This window comes from Rana temporaria, chromosome 5 (assembly GCF_905171775.1).
Source record: "Rana temporaria chromosome 5, aRanTem1.1, whole genome shotgun sequence".
Lineage (NCBI taxonomy): Eukaryota > Metazoa > Chordata > Amphibia > Anura > Ranidae > Rana > Rana temporaria.
Window position 1 is genome coordinate 50,013,925 of NC_053493.1, and position 15,179 is coordinate 50,029,103.

Genomic DNA, 15,179 nt, shown 5'->3' on the forward strand with positions numbered 1-15,179 from the left:
CATCTGTTAAAAGGGGACAGAATGGGGCCTGGCCATCTCGTGCCAAATCAGGAAAGTATCCAGAGACATGCAACCCCCCCTTGTCAGGAACCATTCCTTATCGCTAAAAAATGGGGTACCTTTCCCTACTTTATCCACCTGCATAAAGCACGCCAAACCCAGGGACCAGAGTTTTAAATAGACTCTGCCACAGCTAAGATGGCCACCAGAGTCACATGGGTTGCCAGCATCCATTTGGATCGTGGCCCCAGTGATTCAAGAAACCATAGAGGATCCCTTTTCCTCGTGACTTCCTTCCTCTCGCTCTGCTTTACCGCTGCAGTTGAGTGACACCTGCAGTGGAGACCTGCAGACTGCACCTGCCTACAAACAGAAGCAGCCACACGTGGCTCAAAACTTGTCCGGTTCCTGCTAAACTGGCAGAATTTCGATTAATTTTTCGGACAGCTTAAAGGATAACTAAACCTTCCTTTTGTTTATTTAATTTTTTTAACACAAACATACTTTACTTCTCAGTTGGTTTTGCACAGAGTGGCCACTATCCTCCTTGTCTGGAGTTCCTCAGTGGCGCTCCTGGCTCCTCCTCTTCTCGAGTGCCACGTTGGAGAAGAGCTCAACCTCGGGGCACCCCTGCAGGCACGCTCCCATGTCCTGCTGCTGCGTCCATTGACACAGACAGCAGGACTCTGCTCCGCCCCCATGTCATTGGATTTGATTGAAAGCAGTGGGAGCCAATGGCTGCACTGCTATGAATCTTTCCAATCAGGACCCCAGACACCAGCTGGAGTGCAGGCACAGGAACGATCGGGCTCAGGTAAGTAAAACGGGGCCTCTGGGGGGCAGCTACACAAAAGGTTTTTCACCTCAATAAATACAATGCATTAAGGTGAAAGACACCGAAGGTTTTCAACCCCTTTAACTACCACCTGAAAGTGCCAACACTGTCTATGAAGCATCAAATATCTTCTTTCTATGACTTTTACAATATGCAAAAAGTGTTCCAACACCCACGGTCTTCATAATACTATTAGCAGAACTCAGCAAGATTTTCTTACACTACGCAATAAGATCATTTGATAAGATTTAAATGGCCGGGGCTTGTCTCAAATATCTGCGCTATCAACATGAAATGCAAACATTCCTGCTAAGAAAAACCCTATAGCAAGATAAGCAGGCTTTGTATGAATAGTCAACCCGCTGCTGCTTTGTCTGTCGCTGCCGCTTTTGTTGTATACGCCGCTTCTCTGTTAGGATTCCTATACGCACTCACAGAAGGCGCTGTGCCAGGACAAAGGGGCTGAAGTACTGCGGATAATGACACCAAAAAAACTATTTCATTTGATAGTTTTATTTCACCTTAAAGGCGCTGTCTTTTTTTTTTTTCTATAGAAACATATTATCTGACTTCAACATTTTGGTTACTGTTAAGGCAAATAAGCATTGCTTAGCTTCATATTGAGAAATAAATAAAATATCGACTGTTATGTGGCTTATAAATCGTTATAGTAGTTATGAACAACAAAAATTAGAGTGGACCTTTCAGCAACTTTAGAAGTCTACATGAAACGTTCCTAACATGTCACAGTATAAGTACATTTGCTTCATCTGAGATGATGTCATTAGTCTGCTGCAAGTGTTCTGATGAAATGTCGAACCCGGCAGAATATCAAACCACGTCTCTTCCTGTGACCTGGAATCAGCTGTTGTAGAAAACCACACGTCCTGCACGCTGCGTCATCTGCGCATGCACACTGCATGTCAAATTTGTCGACCGGCGGCCATCTTGCTGCACCCCGCACTCGGCCGTACTAAGCCTGCCGTCAGAAGGCAGCAGTGGACATCTTTTTACACCCACCCAAGTCTTGCATTCCACACTTATTTTTATCAGTAAACTCTTGATTGTGCCGGTGCTCCAGAGCTTAGTAAATAAGGTAAAGCTTCACTTTGCAAAGAATACCCAATCATGTGCAAGGAAAATAAAAAAAAAACAGCATTCTTTGCTTGCATGTGATTGGATGATGGAAGTCAGCAGAGCTCCTGCTCATTTACCAAGCTCTGGAGCAATTGCTCTTGCAGAGTGTAATTACACAGCCTTTTTGCCTTTAGTAAATCAACCCTTTTCTCTAGCCCAGTAACCAAAATACATTACCTTGATAGGGATTAGCAGCTGCAGAAAGAGCCTGCAGCTGCTAATGCAATACATTTGAGATCCACTGATCAGGGTGGAAATCCTTTCCAGGCTCCTGTGCAGGCAAGTTACTACACATGTTTTTATTATTATGGGTGCACATTTTTTGCTAATTATTTTTATTGTATGTGTAACAGGAACAATACATTGGGATTTCCTTCTGGAGGAGCAATTGATGTGTATGGTGCTACATTCTAAATTGGTTATTCATTTATTAGGTCCCATTTACACGAGGCGGCCAGCTCAGCAGGAGATCAGTCCGCAGATCTCTGCTGAGCCGACGGATTACAAGCTCCTCTCTGCTCACTGAGCGGGGAGGGGCTTGTCGGGCACCGCTGTCTCCTATGGATCGATCTGATGAAAACAGACAGCATGTCCATTTTCATCAGATCTTACCTGATCCGATCTGCATGGACGGATGGGGACGTGCCCCCTATACGTCTGTTTTTAGCGGATCGGATAGGGTCGGATGTCAGCGAACATGTCTCCGCTGACATCCGACGCTCCATAGGGATGCATGGAGCCGTCAAAACTGACAGGCGGACCCGAACGGTCCTCCGTGTGAATGAGGCCTTACAGGCATCTATATGGTACCATCCATTTATGCAGCACTTTACATACAGTACATCTGGAAAGTATTAACAGCGCTTCACTTTTCCCACATTTTGTTATGTTACAGCCTTATTCCAAAATGGATTAAATTCATTATTTTCCTTAAAATTCTACAAACAATACCTCATACCCCCATTTTAAAGAGGTTTGTTTAAAGTCTTTGCAAATTTATTAAAAATAAAAACCCCCAAAAAATCATGTGTGCATAAGTATTCACAGCCTTTGCCATGACACAAAATCAAGCTCAGGTGAATCCTGTTTACACTGATCATCCTTGAGGTGTTTCTACAACTTGATTGGAGTCCACCTGTGGTAAATTCATTTGATTGGACATGATTTTGAAAGGCACACACCTGTCTATATAAGGTCCCACTGTTAACAGTGCATGTCAGAGCACAAACCAAGTCATTAAGTTCAAGGAATTGTCTGTAGACCTCCGAGACAGGGTTGTATGGAGGCACAGACCTGGGGATGGGTACAGAACATTTTCTGCAGCATCATCCGTAAATGGAAGAAGTTTGGAACCACCAGGGCTCTTCCCAGAGTGGGCCACCCGGCCAAACTGAGCAATCGGAGGAGAAGGACCTTAGTCAGGGAGGGTGACCAAGAACCCGATGGTCACTCTGGCAGAGCTCCAGCATTTCTCTGTGGAGAGAGGAGAACCTTCCAGAAGAACAACCATCTCTGCAGAACTCCACCAATCAGGCCTGTATGGTAGAGTGGCCAGACAGAAGCCACTCCTCAGTAAAAGGCATATGACAGACCGTCTGGAGTTTGCCAAAAGGCACTTGAAGGACTTTCAGACCATAAGAAACAAAATTCTCTGGTCTGATGAAACAAAAATGTAACTCTTTGGCCTGAGAGGCAAGCGTCATGTCTAGAAGAAACCAGGCACCGCCCATCACCTGGCCAATACCATACCATTTGTCAGCGGTAGGAACTGGGAGACTGGTCAGGATCGAGGGAAATACGAATGAAGCAATGTACAGAGACATCCTTGATGAAAACCTGCTCCAGAGCGCTCTGGACCTCAGACTGGGGCGAAGGATCATCTTTCAACAGGACAACCAACCTTAGCACACAGTTAAGATAACAAAGGAGTGGCTACAGGACAACTCTGTGAAGGTCCTTGAGTGGCCCAGCCAGAGCCCAGACTTGAACCCAACTGAACATCTCTGGAGAGATCTGAAAATGGCTGTGTACCTTCGCTCCCAATCCAACCTGATGGAGTCTTGAGAGGTCCTGCAAAGGAGAATGGGGGAAACTGCCCACAAATAGGTGTTCCAAGTTTGTAGCATCATTCTCAAAAAGACTTGAGGCTGTAATTGGTGCCAAAGGTGCTTCAACAAAGTATTGAGCAAAGGCTGTAAATACTTATGTACATGGGATTCTTCTCTCGTTTTTTTATTTTTAATAAATTTGCAAAGATTTCAAACAAACTTCTTTCACATTTTTTTATGGGGTATTGTTTGTAGAATTTTTAGGAACATAAAGAATGTAATCCATTTTGAAATAAGGCTGTAACATAAAAATTGTGGAAAAAGTGAACAGATGTGAATACTTTCCGGAAGCACTGTAGTTTACATTCACGTCAGTCCCTTACCTCAAGGAGTTTACAATCTAATGCCTCGTTTCCACTGAGCGGATCGGTTCGGTACGGTTCGGTTCGGTACGCTTTTTTGGGTGTTTCCATTATGAAAGCGTGCCATAAAAGCGAACCGTACCGGACCATTCTGGGTCCTGCTTCAGATGTGGGGCCATGGAATGGAACGGTTCCATTAGGGCGGACCTACAAATACATCTCACTGATTGGTGGATGTGCTAGGCTTTTTTTCTAAACCTTGCATGGTCCCGGATGGTCCGATTTGCAGTGGAAATGCTCTGCAGAATAGACCGGTCCATTCTAACCCGTTCCATTCTAAGCGACCCGAACCGATCCGCTCAGTGGAAACGAGGCATAAGGTCCCTATTTTACATACATACAAACATACACATACTAGGGCCAATTAACACAGGAACCAGTTAACCTACCAGCATGTCTTTGAAGTGTGGGAGGAAACATGCAAACTCCATGCAGATGGTGTTCTTACCAGGAATCAAAGCAGGGAAGTGCTGCCCCTTGTGTAATAGGTCACAGCATTTGTAAAGAACATTTGTAATCACAGCATATGTAAAGAATCAGGAGCTTAAATGGTGCTGTTTAGTTCCTGGGGGGTGTTTATAGCTGTTATATAGAGAAGCTGTTTTTCTGCAATAATAATTTCAAGACGGTACAAGTAGAGGCTTGTCACACAGACACTCCGAGGCTGAATTTGGGTGGAAGCCAGTTAACTTACTAATATGCTTTGGAAATGTGACAGAAAACTAGAAGAAAGGCATGCAGGCACAGAAGCTACAACTGGCTGCATGTAGACAAGGGCCGCGGTGGGATTTGCACCCAGAACCCCAGAGCTTTACAGCAAATGTGTTCCTTCAATATAACGTTCTATAGTTCACCACGACACCTTCATCCACAGGCGACTCCTCAATTGGTAAAAAAAAAATAATAACCATTGTATACTTCCTATACTAAGCCTATACAGGCATAATGGAACAACAACGGATTTTTGTGTACACATGGGATTATACAGAGGAACCATATTGGCTTAATCCCAGTAAAGATCTCTGTATACCGGGTATTTCCTGATGATGTTCTTAGTGTGTAACAAGGAAATGGTTGCCTTTGCCAGCCCCTTTGATGTTAAATTAGCCTTTTTAAAACCATAAATAGTTTTATTAACGGTTCTGATTTTTTTTTTTATCCTAATGAAAGGACCATCGCACTCAAGCCCACACAATTGCTGCAAACATATACTGCACATTCAACACCCCACAACTAAAGGCTGGTACACACCACTAGTTTTTTTGCTTTTTTTTTTCCGTCCAACCCAGCAGGTTGAACAAAAAAAATGGACTTGGTCAGAACTGCTGTACTAACAAGCCAACGTTAGTACAGCGACCTCCCCTGCGTTTGTGTTTTGACAAGGGGATGGCCCCCCCCACCAGTACACTCCATTCAGGAGCTGGTCAGCTGCTGGTTTTCCAGTATGTTCGTCTGACAGAAACTGGTCAAATGGCCGGCTTCTGTCGGACTGGCTGCCTTAAGCCTAGTACACATGAGCCAAATATCGGGCGACTTTGGCCGGTTCAATAAAAAATTGCCGACATTCGGCCCGTGTCTAAGACAGCTGGAACACCAGCAGCTGACCAGCTACTTATCAGTGCTCTCAGCCAATGGCTGACTAGAGTGTTTTGGCGGGGGGCCGTCCCCCTATCAGAACACAAAAGAACAGCAGGAGAGATCGCTGTACTAATGTCAGATCATTAGTACAGTGACTCTGACCAGAGCTTTCAGTTTTTTGTGTTCAACCCACTTGGTTGAACAAAGAAAAACTGGTGGTGTGTACCGGGCTTTACACACAGGCCCAATGTCGGACGGTTTTTATTGAACCGGCTGATATTCCCCTGATTTTCGGCCCGTGTGTACTATGCTTAACCATTTGCCAACCAGCCGCCGCCATTATACAGCGGCAGGTTGGCTCTATTGCGCAAATCACCATAGCCGTACGTCGGTTTGTGCAAAAGATACAGTGGGCGCATGCACGGTGCCAGAGGCGTGCGCGAGCGCTAATGCACGTGATCGGCAGCCACAATGTCCACCGGCCACCCGTGATCGCTCCACAGAGCCAGAACGGTGATCTGTTAAGGTAAACAAACAAATCCCCGTTCTGACAGGAGAGTAGAGAGAGATCATCTGTTCCTAGTGATCAGAAACAGAGATCTCTCTCCACCTCCAGTCAGTACACTTCACCCACTGTTAGAAACACCTCCCAGGGAAGACATTTAACCCCTTGATCGCCCCCTACTGCCCTTCCCTGTCAGTGACATTTATACAGTAATCGGTGCATTTTTATAACACTGATCTTTGTATAAATGTCACTGGCCCCAAAAAAGTTTCAAAAGTGTCCAATCTGTCCACCGCAATGTCGCAGTCCTGGTAAAAATCACTGATCACCACCATTACTAGTAAAAAAAAAGAATAATAAAAATGCCATAAAGCTATCCCCTATATTGTAGAAGATATAACTTTTGCGCAACCAATCAATATACGCTAATTGCAATTTTTTTAACAAAAATATGTAGAAGAATACATATTGACCTAAATTGAAGACGAATTATTTTTATATATATATATATATATATATATATATATATATATATATATATATATTTTTTTTTTTTTTTTTTTTTTTGGGGGGGGGGGGGGGCGGGGGGGATATTTATTATAGCAAAAAGTAAAAAACATAAAATTGGCGCGCTTTTTTGGTTTATAGCGCAAAAAATAAAATCCCATAAAAAGAAAGCTCTTTTTATGAGGAAAAAGGGACAGAAATTTTGTTTGGGTAGAATGTCGCACGATCGCGCAATTGTCAGTTAAAGCGACGCAGTGCCGTTTTTCAAAAAATGGCCTGTCATTAAGGGGGTAAATCCTTTCCGTCCTTAAGTGGTTAAAGAGGAGGTCAATGAGTTAGGTCATATCCAAGCCTTGGACATGCCTGGAATTGACCTCTTTTTATAATCATTCCCCTAAGTTTTGTACATATGACCAGGCAGGTCTCAACTCTTGTCACAGGTTTATAGTGTTCCCAAGTTCAATGTAAAGAATGGCAACCATGAAACCTATCCTACCCTTTACAAGTACATGCTAAAATTGGCACACGCTCTAGGGCTCACATAGTGCTGCCGAAATGCTTAACAGCCTTATAGATCCTCCTCCAGCGGTGCCCTGGCTGTGCAGATCAGTGCAGGGGAGAATGGACAGACTCACCTCTATTTATGTAAGTGCAATACTGGGGGGGAACTGCATGTATTTTCTTTTAGTAAATTTGGATTTAATTTTAACTTTTGTTACGTGGGCTTTCCCTGCTACCTGTTTTATACCTTTGATTATTTTAGATGGGATGACCTGGTGCTAAATGACTAGAGCATGTGTGACTCTAGTGAGAGCATTGCCCAATGTCTTCTACACTAAGTTAATAACAGAGATTTTCATTAAGTGACTTTAAATGTAAAGTTCTGAAAAGGCCTAATTAAATTGCAATTTCTTTTGCTAAATCAAATTATGTAATCCACTATCAAATTAGTTTATCCAAAAATGCACATTCTCCTTTTTTTGTTGTTGTTGTTTTTAAGTTTTATCATATAGAGGTATCCACTCTGTTTATTTGTCCTGGTGACAATGGGGTTGATTTTCTAAAGGCAAATAGACTGTGGGCCAGATTCTCGTACGCTCGCGTAACTTTGTGCGGGCGTAACGTATCTGATTTACGTTGCGCCTCCGCAACTTAGACGGGCAAGTGCTGTATTCTCAAAGCACTTGCTCCGTTAGTTGTGGCAGCGTAGCGTAAATCGGCCGGCTAAGCCCGCCTAATTCAAATTTGGTCAGGGGGGCGTGTTTTATGTAAATCTTCTATGACCCGACGTGATTGACGTTTATCCAGAACGGCGCATGCGCCGTCCGTGGAATTTCCCAGTGTGCATTGCTCCAAAGTACGTCGCAAGGACGTCATTGGTTTCGACGTGAACGTAAATGACGTCCAGCCCCATTCACGGACGACTCACGCAAACGACGTAACTTTTTCAAATTTCGACGTGGGAACGACGGCCGCACTTATGCCACCATATAGCAGGGGTAACTATACGCCGGGAAAAGCCTAACGTAAACGGCGTAACTTTACTGCGTCGGCCGGGCGTACGTTCGGGAATTCACGTATCTAGCTGATTTACATATTTCGATGCGTAAATCAGCTTACACGCCCCTAGCGGCCAGCATTAAAATGCACTTAAGCTCCGACGGCGTAAGACACTTACGCCGGTCGGATAGAATAGAAATCTATGCGTAACTGATTCTAAGAATCAGGCGCATAGATACGATGGCTCGGATTAGGACTTACGACGGCGTACATGGCGCTACGGCGTCGAAGGGTCCTCTGAGAATCCGGGCCTGTGTACTTTTCTAAGTTCAGTTGCACTCTGCAAGAGCAGTTGCTCCAGAGCTTAGTAAATGAGCAGAAACTCTGCTGACTTCCATCATCCAATCATGTGCAAGCAAAAATGCTTTTTTTTCCCTTGCAGGTAAAGTGAAGCTTTACCTCATTTACTAAGCTCTGGAGCAACTGCATTTGCAGGGGGCAACAGTCTTCTTGTCTTTAGTAACTCCCAATGTTTACAATATTTTACAGTTTACACCAGAATAGGAAATTAGGGCAAATCATCTTTTGGGTACCTGTGCTGGTGATAACTGGACTTCCCTTCATTTTGGGGAGATGTGTACTCCCATGTTGTTGTGTCTCCAAAACAGGAAGTGAAAGGAAATCTCAGGGGCTTTTACCATTCCATGCTCTATCCAACAGTTAAAAATTGGATCGATGCTACATGCAGCTAGGTAAGTATGATTCTTAGAAAAAACAAACAAAAAAAAACATACTTCTTTTTTGAGACAAGGACACGCTATAGAGGGATATGCTTTGTTCATACTTCATATCTGAGGTTTACAACCATATTAACTTCTTACATCCTTACCTAAGACATCACTACATACAGTGTATTTCTAAACTCATATATATATATTACTAAAGGCAAAAAAAATTTAAGTTTTAGACATAGAGTGGAGAGGGATTAGAACACCTGTCAGGTTTTTGTACCTTGGTTAGGGAGATCCACCTTCTCGATTTGTCCTGTATACCTTTACCACCAAGAGTGAAAGTGAAAGAAAATCCCAAATTTTGGGTTATTCTTTGAACTAGAATCCGGTGACACCCACCAGGAATTCCCTCACTTGAAAAGGATTACCCCCCACTTCCTGTTTTGGTATGGGACAGGAAGTGAGGGAAAATCCTCACAAAAAAACAAAAAACTGGCAGATTATAACTCTCCCTTAGGCCCTTTTCACACTTCTACGTCTTGTCCCACGATTTGTGATAGCAAAGTAGCATGACAAGTCGTTTCCCATGATTTCCAATGACAACCATTCATATTAGTACGACTTCAAGACGTTTCCGACTTCAAAGTAGTCCCTGCACTACTTTGGTACGATTTTAATGCCATTTTATACTGGCATTTCCTTGAAATCTCGGCAAAATCGTGCCACTTTTAAGTCGCAATAGTGTGAAAGGGGCCTTAGTATGTCTGATATGCCTTTTTAGTTCTACTTTAAGCTCTTGAAAAACTGAGTTATGGAGTTTGGTGGTAATTCTGTGGTCAGGGAGCAGGGAAAACAGCCATTCACAAGGGCTTTGCACTTGTGTGGATGGCATCAATTGTTATAATTTTGGAAATCTTCTGAGATTATTCAGAATCTACTGATAGGGGCATTTGACCTGCAGTTGCTTTCTGATGTGCATATAACCTACTTCAAACAGGTTTTGCATTGCCAAAAACTTGTATTGGAATGCCAAACCCTCCCTGGCAAGCAAGTCCATCAACACAGGCCCTTATTCAGCTGGTCCAAAGAGCTCATGATTGTAAGTCATTTTTAAATAACTTAATTCAGATGAAGCTCTGAAAACTCATGTCTCAATCTAGCTATAAGGTCGCATCAGAACAATTTTTTTTTTTTTATTCCAACCTGAACACTGCATGATCATACAGTGGGAAAGTAGCGAATATGTATAGGAAAGCATTGGTACTGTACAACATACAATGGGTTTTGAAAGAAGATTAGTAGACCTCAGTTACCAGAAGCTCTAGTGTGACCCTATTTCAGGTTTGCCCCAAATTGACAGATGTCTTCTTAGAAACAGTAGACAGAGAAACATCTGTCCTTCCTCTGTAGCACTGGAAAACCCTTCTGTATCTTGTGTAACTTGCCAGATGGTGTGAAGCTATGCATGTGGGAAATACAATAGGAAAATTGGATTGGGGATTTTTAAGGTGCCAAGTATGTCACAAAACCATTTTATATATGATTTATGAGATACTTGGCACGTTAAAAATTCACAATCCTGTTTTCCTATTGTATTACAGCTTCTTTTGGGATGTGGCGCCCTTGATCTCCAGACACCTGGTAGCCTCTATATTTCTATGCATGAAGGGAGTTAAACCTTTCTTTGCAATTCTCACTAAGAAGAGATAAATCTCAGGCCTCGTACACACGATCGAGAAACTCGACGGGCGAAACACATCGTTTTGCTCGTCGAGTTCCTTGTGAAGCCGTCGAGAAACTCGACAAGCCAATTTTCTCCATTCCCGTCAAGGAAATAGAGAACATGCTCTCTTTTTGGCTCGTCGAGTTTCTCGACAGTTTCCTCAACGAAAATGTACACACGACCGGTTTCCACGGCAAAAAAATATCTCCCAGCAAGTTTCTTGCTGGTTTTTGCGGAGAAACTCGGTCGTGTGTACGAGGCCTAACAGCTCACACTCAAGACTCTTAACAACAGTTAGTAAACTTAACAATATATGGTGAGCTTCCACCACCTGATGTCAACAAGGGCCATGCATAACATTAGCATCATTACTGTCAATTTATGCAGCACTCAACATATATATGGCACATTCACATCAGTCCCTGCCCTTAAGGAGCTTACAATCTAAGGTCCCTAACTCGCATTCATACATAAACGTACTAGGGCCAATTTAGACAGGAGCCAACTAACCTACCAGCATGTTTTTGGAGTGTGAGAGGACACCGGAGTCCCGAGGAAACCCACACAGGCACAGGGAGAACATGCAGGTAGTGCCGTGGTTGGGACTCAACATATTACAGGACATGTTCACAGAATGTGGTCAAGCTAAAGAGACGGTTAGAGACTGGATGCAAGTTAAATTGCTACTGACTTCTGGGGTCCAAGGACCACAGGTTGGGCACCAGGGTAGGAATAGGCTTGTGTATTGCCACTGTCTGACAACACTGACTGTATGACTTGCCTAGCGGTGATCCTCTTAGTTACTATAAGATGTGGTCCCTTGTGATAAATGTAGAATACCTTATTACGACTACAGGGATGAAAAATCTTTGTGAATAGTGACAGCTGGAAGAACTTCTCATTGTCCTCTAGGGCAACCATCTAGGATGAGATTGGACTGTTTATGGCCTTAAGTGTAATATTGAGCCGTTGTTTCCAGCCTCCACAGGGATGGGCCTGATATGGAATGTGCATACATTGGTGCAAGCTGGATAGACGTAACTGTGCGAAAATTTCTATATATGGAATATCTGAGACGTGTTCGTTTACCAAGTCACTTTTTGTGTAATTCTTCATAGTCTGCATAACAGGGACGTGGCAAGGGGGTAATTGACCGCTGTCGACATATTTTGTATTATCTTTGATAGGTATGTATAGGTTGGTGAGATTATCAAGTCTTACAATAATATGTTTTTTTCTTAAGTAAAAAAAGAAAACCAAGTAAAAGTATGTTCAGTATCCAGAATATAACACATCCATTCCTGTTCTGTGATTTGAGCCCTTTGTGGTTTTTCTTTAATCTAAGCCAAAGAGAACCACACTGAAAACCAGTTATTTTCTGATTCCCGAAGTTGCAGCCTGCGGTTAATGTCATACTAACAATGTTAGTGGTTAAATGAGTAGAGGAAAAGACAATGATTTGCCATCAGGAGGTGGACTTGGTTTTGCAGCAAGCAATATTACTTCAGATGAACAGAAATAGACACAAATTCCTTTATTTCACCAAAGCTCTTGAACAAACAAAAAATACTGTTCAGTACACAAGTACCTAAGGCAAACGATGTCATTGTGTTTCTGCTTTGAGTTTCCCCTTACCTCCAGCACTGATATGGAAGCTTTGGAAAGGATCACTCAATACTGGAAACTTTGGCCACGTTTTTCCATAAAGCATATCACGCTTGGATATGCTCTCAGCCTAACTTTTTTGACGCTATAATTGTATACCGTTTGCATGTCCATGGAAATTTAACTTGAGTCAGGATCCCCAGTAAATTTTATCGAGTGGTTTGGGGCTAATAATTTCTTTAAAAAAGGAAATATTTCTTACTTTAAAATCTGTTCCTATGGCCTTCTTCAAAGTACAACGCAATGAACAAGGCAAAATAACCATAGCAACCAACCAAAATTCCCATGTTGAAGTCAAACCAGGAGGATATGGTTTTTGGTTGATTGATTGTAGTTGGTTGCAGTTGGCATTTTCCCAAATTAGTTTTTGCTGAATAAGTCTGTGAATTTCCACTACATGACAACACCTGAAGGACTTGTCTGGCAGTGGTCTTCATAGAAGCAAGAAGACATGGATCTTTGTGATATAGGATAAATATTCATACTACTGTTAAGCAAAGAACAAGGCTTCTTACAAAGTTACTATGGAGTTTATAGTGTTTCTAAAAAAAAAAAACGTTTTTCTTTAGTTTCTGCTAGTGTGGTGAATGGTAATTAGAACCTATGCTTCGCTTGTATTGTGGTCTGTGTTCTCTAAGGTTGAGTCACGCACTTTATTTGTCTTGATAACCAGTTCCAACAGTTGGCAAGGGGAAATCTTCCAATGGGAACATCTATTCAGGGAGCAACTGTTCAAAGGAGCATTCTCCTCCCATTGAAGAGATATCATCTCACTTTCTGTTATGATTTCATTGGGACAGGAGAAGAAGGGGAATCTTCCCAATGGGACACAAACAGAAAAATAAATAAATAAAGGAGTGTTGTTAATTTTTCCTTACGCCAGCGTTTCTCGGCCTGGGTACTGATCCACTCTAGTGCGTCATCTGGGGCTTCTAGGGGTGTCTAGTATTTTTGCACAGCATCATTTCCATGGTGTAGGCAGCCTGGCCACCAGCACCATGGAAATGCATGACACTAATCCAGGGCAGGCAATATTCAGGGCAGCCTGGTAGGACTCTCTTATAGAAAGGGGGGGGCGACGACGACTGAGGACTCTGATATTAAAAATGGGGGGACTGAGGACTCTGATATAAAGGGGGATACTGAGGACCCTTATGTAATGAGGGGCAGAGAACTCTGATGTAAAAGGGTCAACTGAGCACTCTGGTGCTCCTTAAAAGCTGGGGATGGGAAGAGGACTCTAATGTGAAAAGGAGGGTGGGAGGAACTAAAGATGACGGTTCGAACCTCAGCCAGTTAAGCAGGGACTGGCTGAGATTCGAACCGTGTATGGGCAGGCTGATTGTACCCATGTGGGCAGATGGACGACTGAGGACTCTGATATAAAAGGTGGGGGGAGTAAGGGACGTGTGACGTATTGATGTGGGCGCAGACACAGCCACCATCTTGTTGGAAGGAAGCGCTGAACGCTTTCCCTTTTGCTTGTACCATCTTATCAAATCCAAGTTTTGCTGAGATTAAGTTTGTGCATATCTGGTGGGCCAGTGGTGGAAGGATCTCTTCACATATATCGGTTTGGTTCAATGAATAGGAGGAACCGTGAATTTCGCCTTTGAATTATATGCTTATTGTGTATACCCTATACACTAACGGTAAGGGTCAGTTAAATCGGGTGTTGGTGACGGCTTCTTCCTCTTTTTTTCTTCTCATTGAACTTCTACAGTGGTGGATTATGCTATGGTCAATCTGGCATCCTCACATTATTGAATTTACTGTATATGGATGGACTTCTTATTTATTACTATTTTTTAGCGCTACACTTTACCACATATAAAAGATGGGGGGACTGAGGACTCTAATATAAAGGTGGGTACTGAGGACCCTTATGTAATGGGGGAAGAGAACTCTGATGTAAGAGGGGCAACTGAGCACTCTGGTGCTCCTTAAAAGCTGGGGATAGGGGGGGGACTCTAATGTGAAAAGGAGGGTGGGAGGAACTAAAGCCGGCCATAGATGGTTGGGATCTTAGTCAGTTCAGCAGGGACCAGCTGAGTAGGGTTGCCAACTCATCCCTTTAAAACAGAACACATATTAATTACACAGGTTCTGTGGCTGATTAAGGAGGTAATTAAAGCGGAGGTTCACCCATGGAGAACACATTTTCCCCATAGCTGGATGCTCGTTTTGTCTAGGGGAATCGGCTAGTTGTTTTAAAATATGATCCGTACTTACCGTTTACGAGATGCATCTTCTCCGTCGCTTCCGGGTATGGGCTGCGGGACTAGGCGTTCCTTCTTGATTGACAGTCTTCCGAGAGGCTTCCGACGGTCGCATCCATCGCGTCATGATTTTCCGAAAGAAGCCGAACGTCGGTGCGCAGGCGCAGTATAGAGCCGCACCGACGTTCGGCTTCTTTCGGCTACTAGTGACACGATGGATGCGACCGTCTGAAGCCTCTCGGAAGACTGTCAATCAAGAAGGAACGCCCGCTCCCGAAGACCCATACCCGGAAGCGACAGAGAAGATGC

General features: G+C 43.3%; 1 protein-coding gene across 10 annotated transcripts in view; it reads left to right on the top strand.

Annotated features, from left to right (window-relative positions):
- The window catches only part of KIAA1217 (KIAA1217 ortholog), a 440,691-nt gene that overhangs the window by 356,886 nt on the left and 68,626 nt on the right, over nt 1-15,179 (top strand). The window contains exon 1 of one of the 10 annotated variants that reach the window (XM_040352524.1): nt 7,471-7,677. The exons of the other annotated variants lie outside the window; for them this stretch is intronic. Coding sequence (XP_040208458.1) covers nt 7,588-7,677 — 90 coding nt within the window. The 5' untranslated portion in view covers nt 7,471-7,587. Of the gene's footprint in view, nt 1-7,470; nt 7,678-15,179 lie in introns of those variants that run through there. 10 annotated transcript variants of the gene reach the window in all.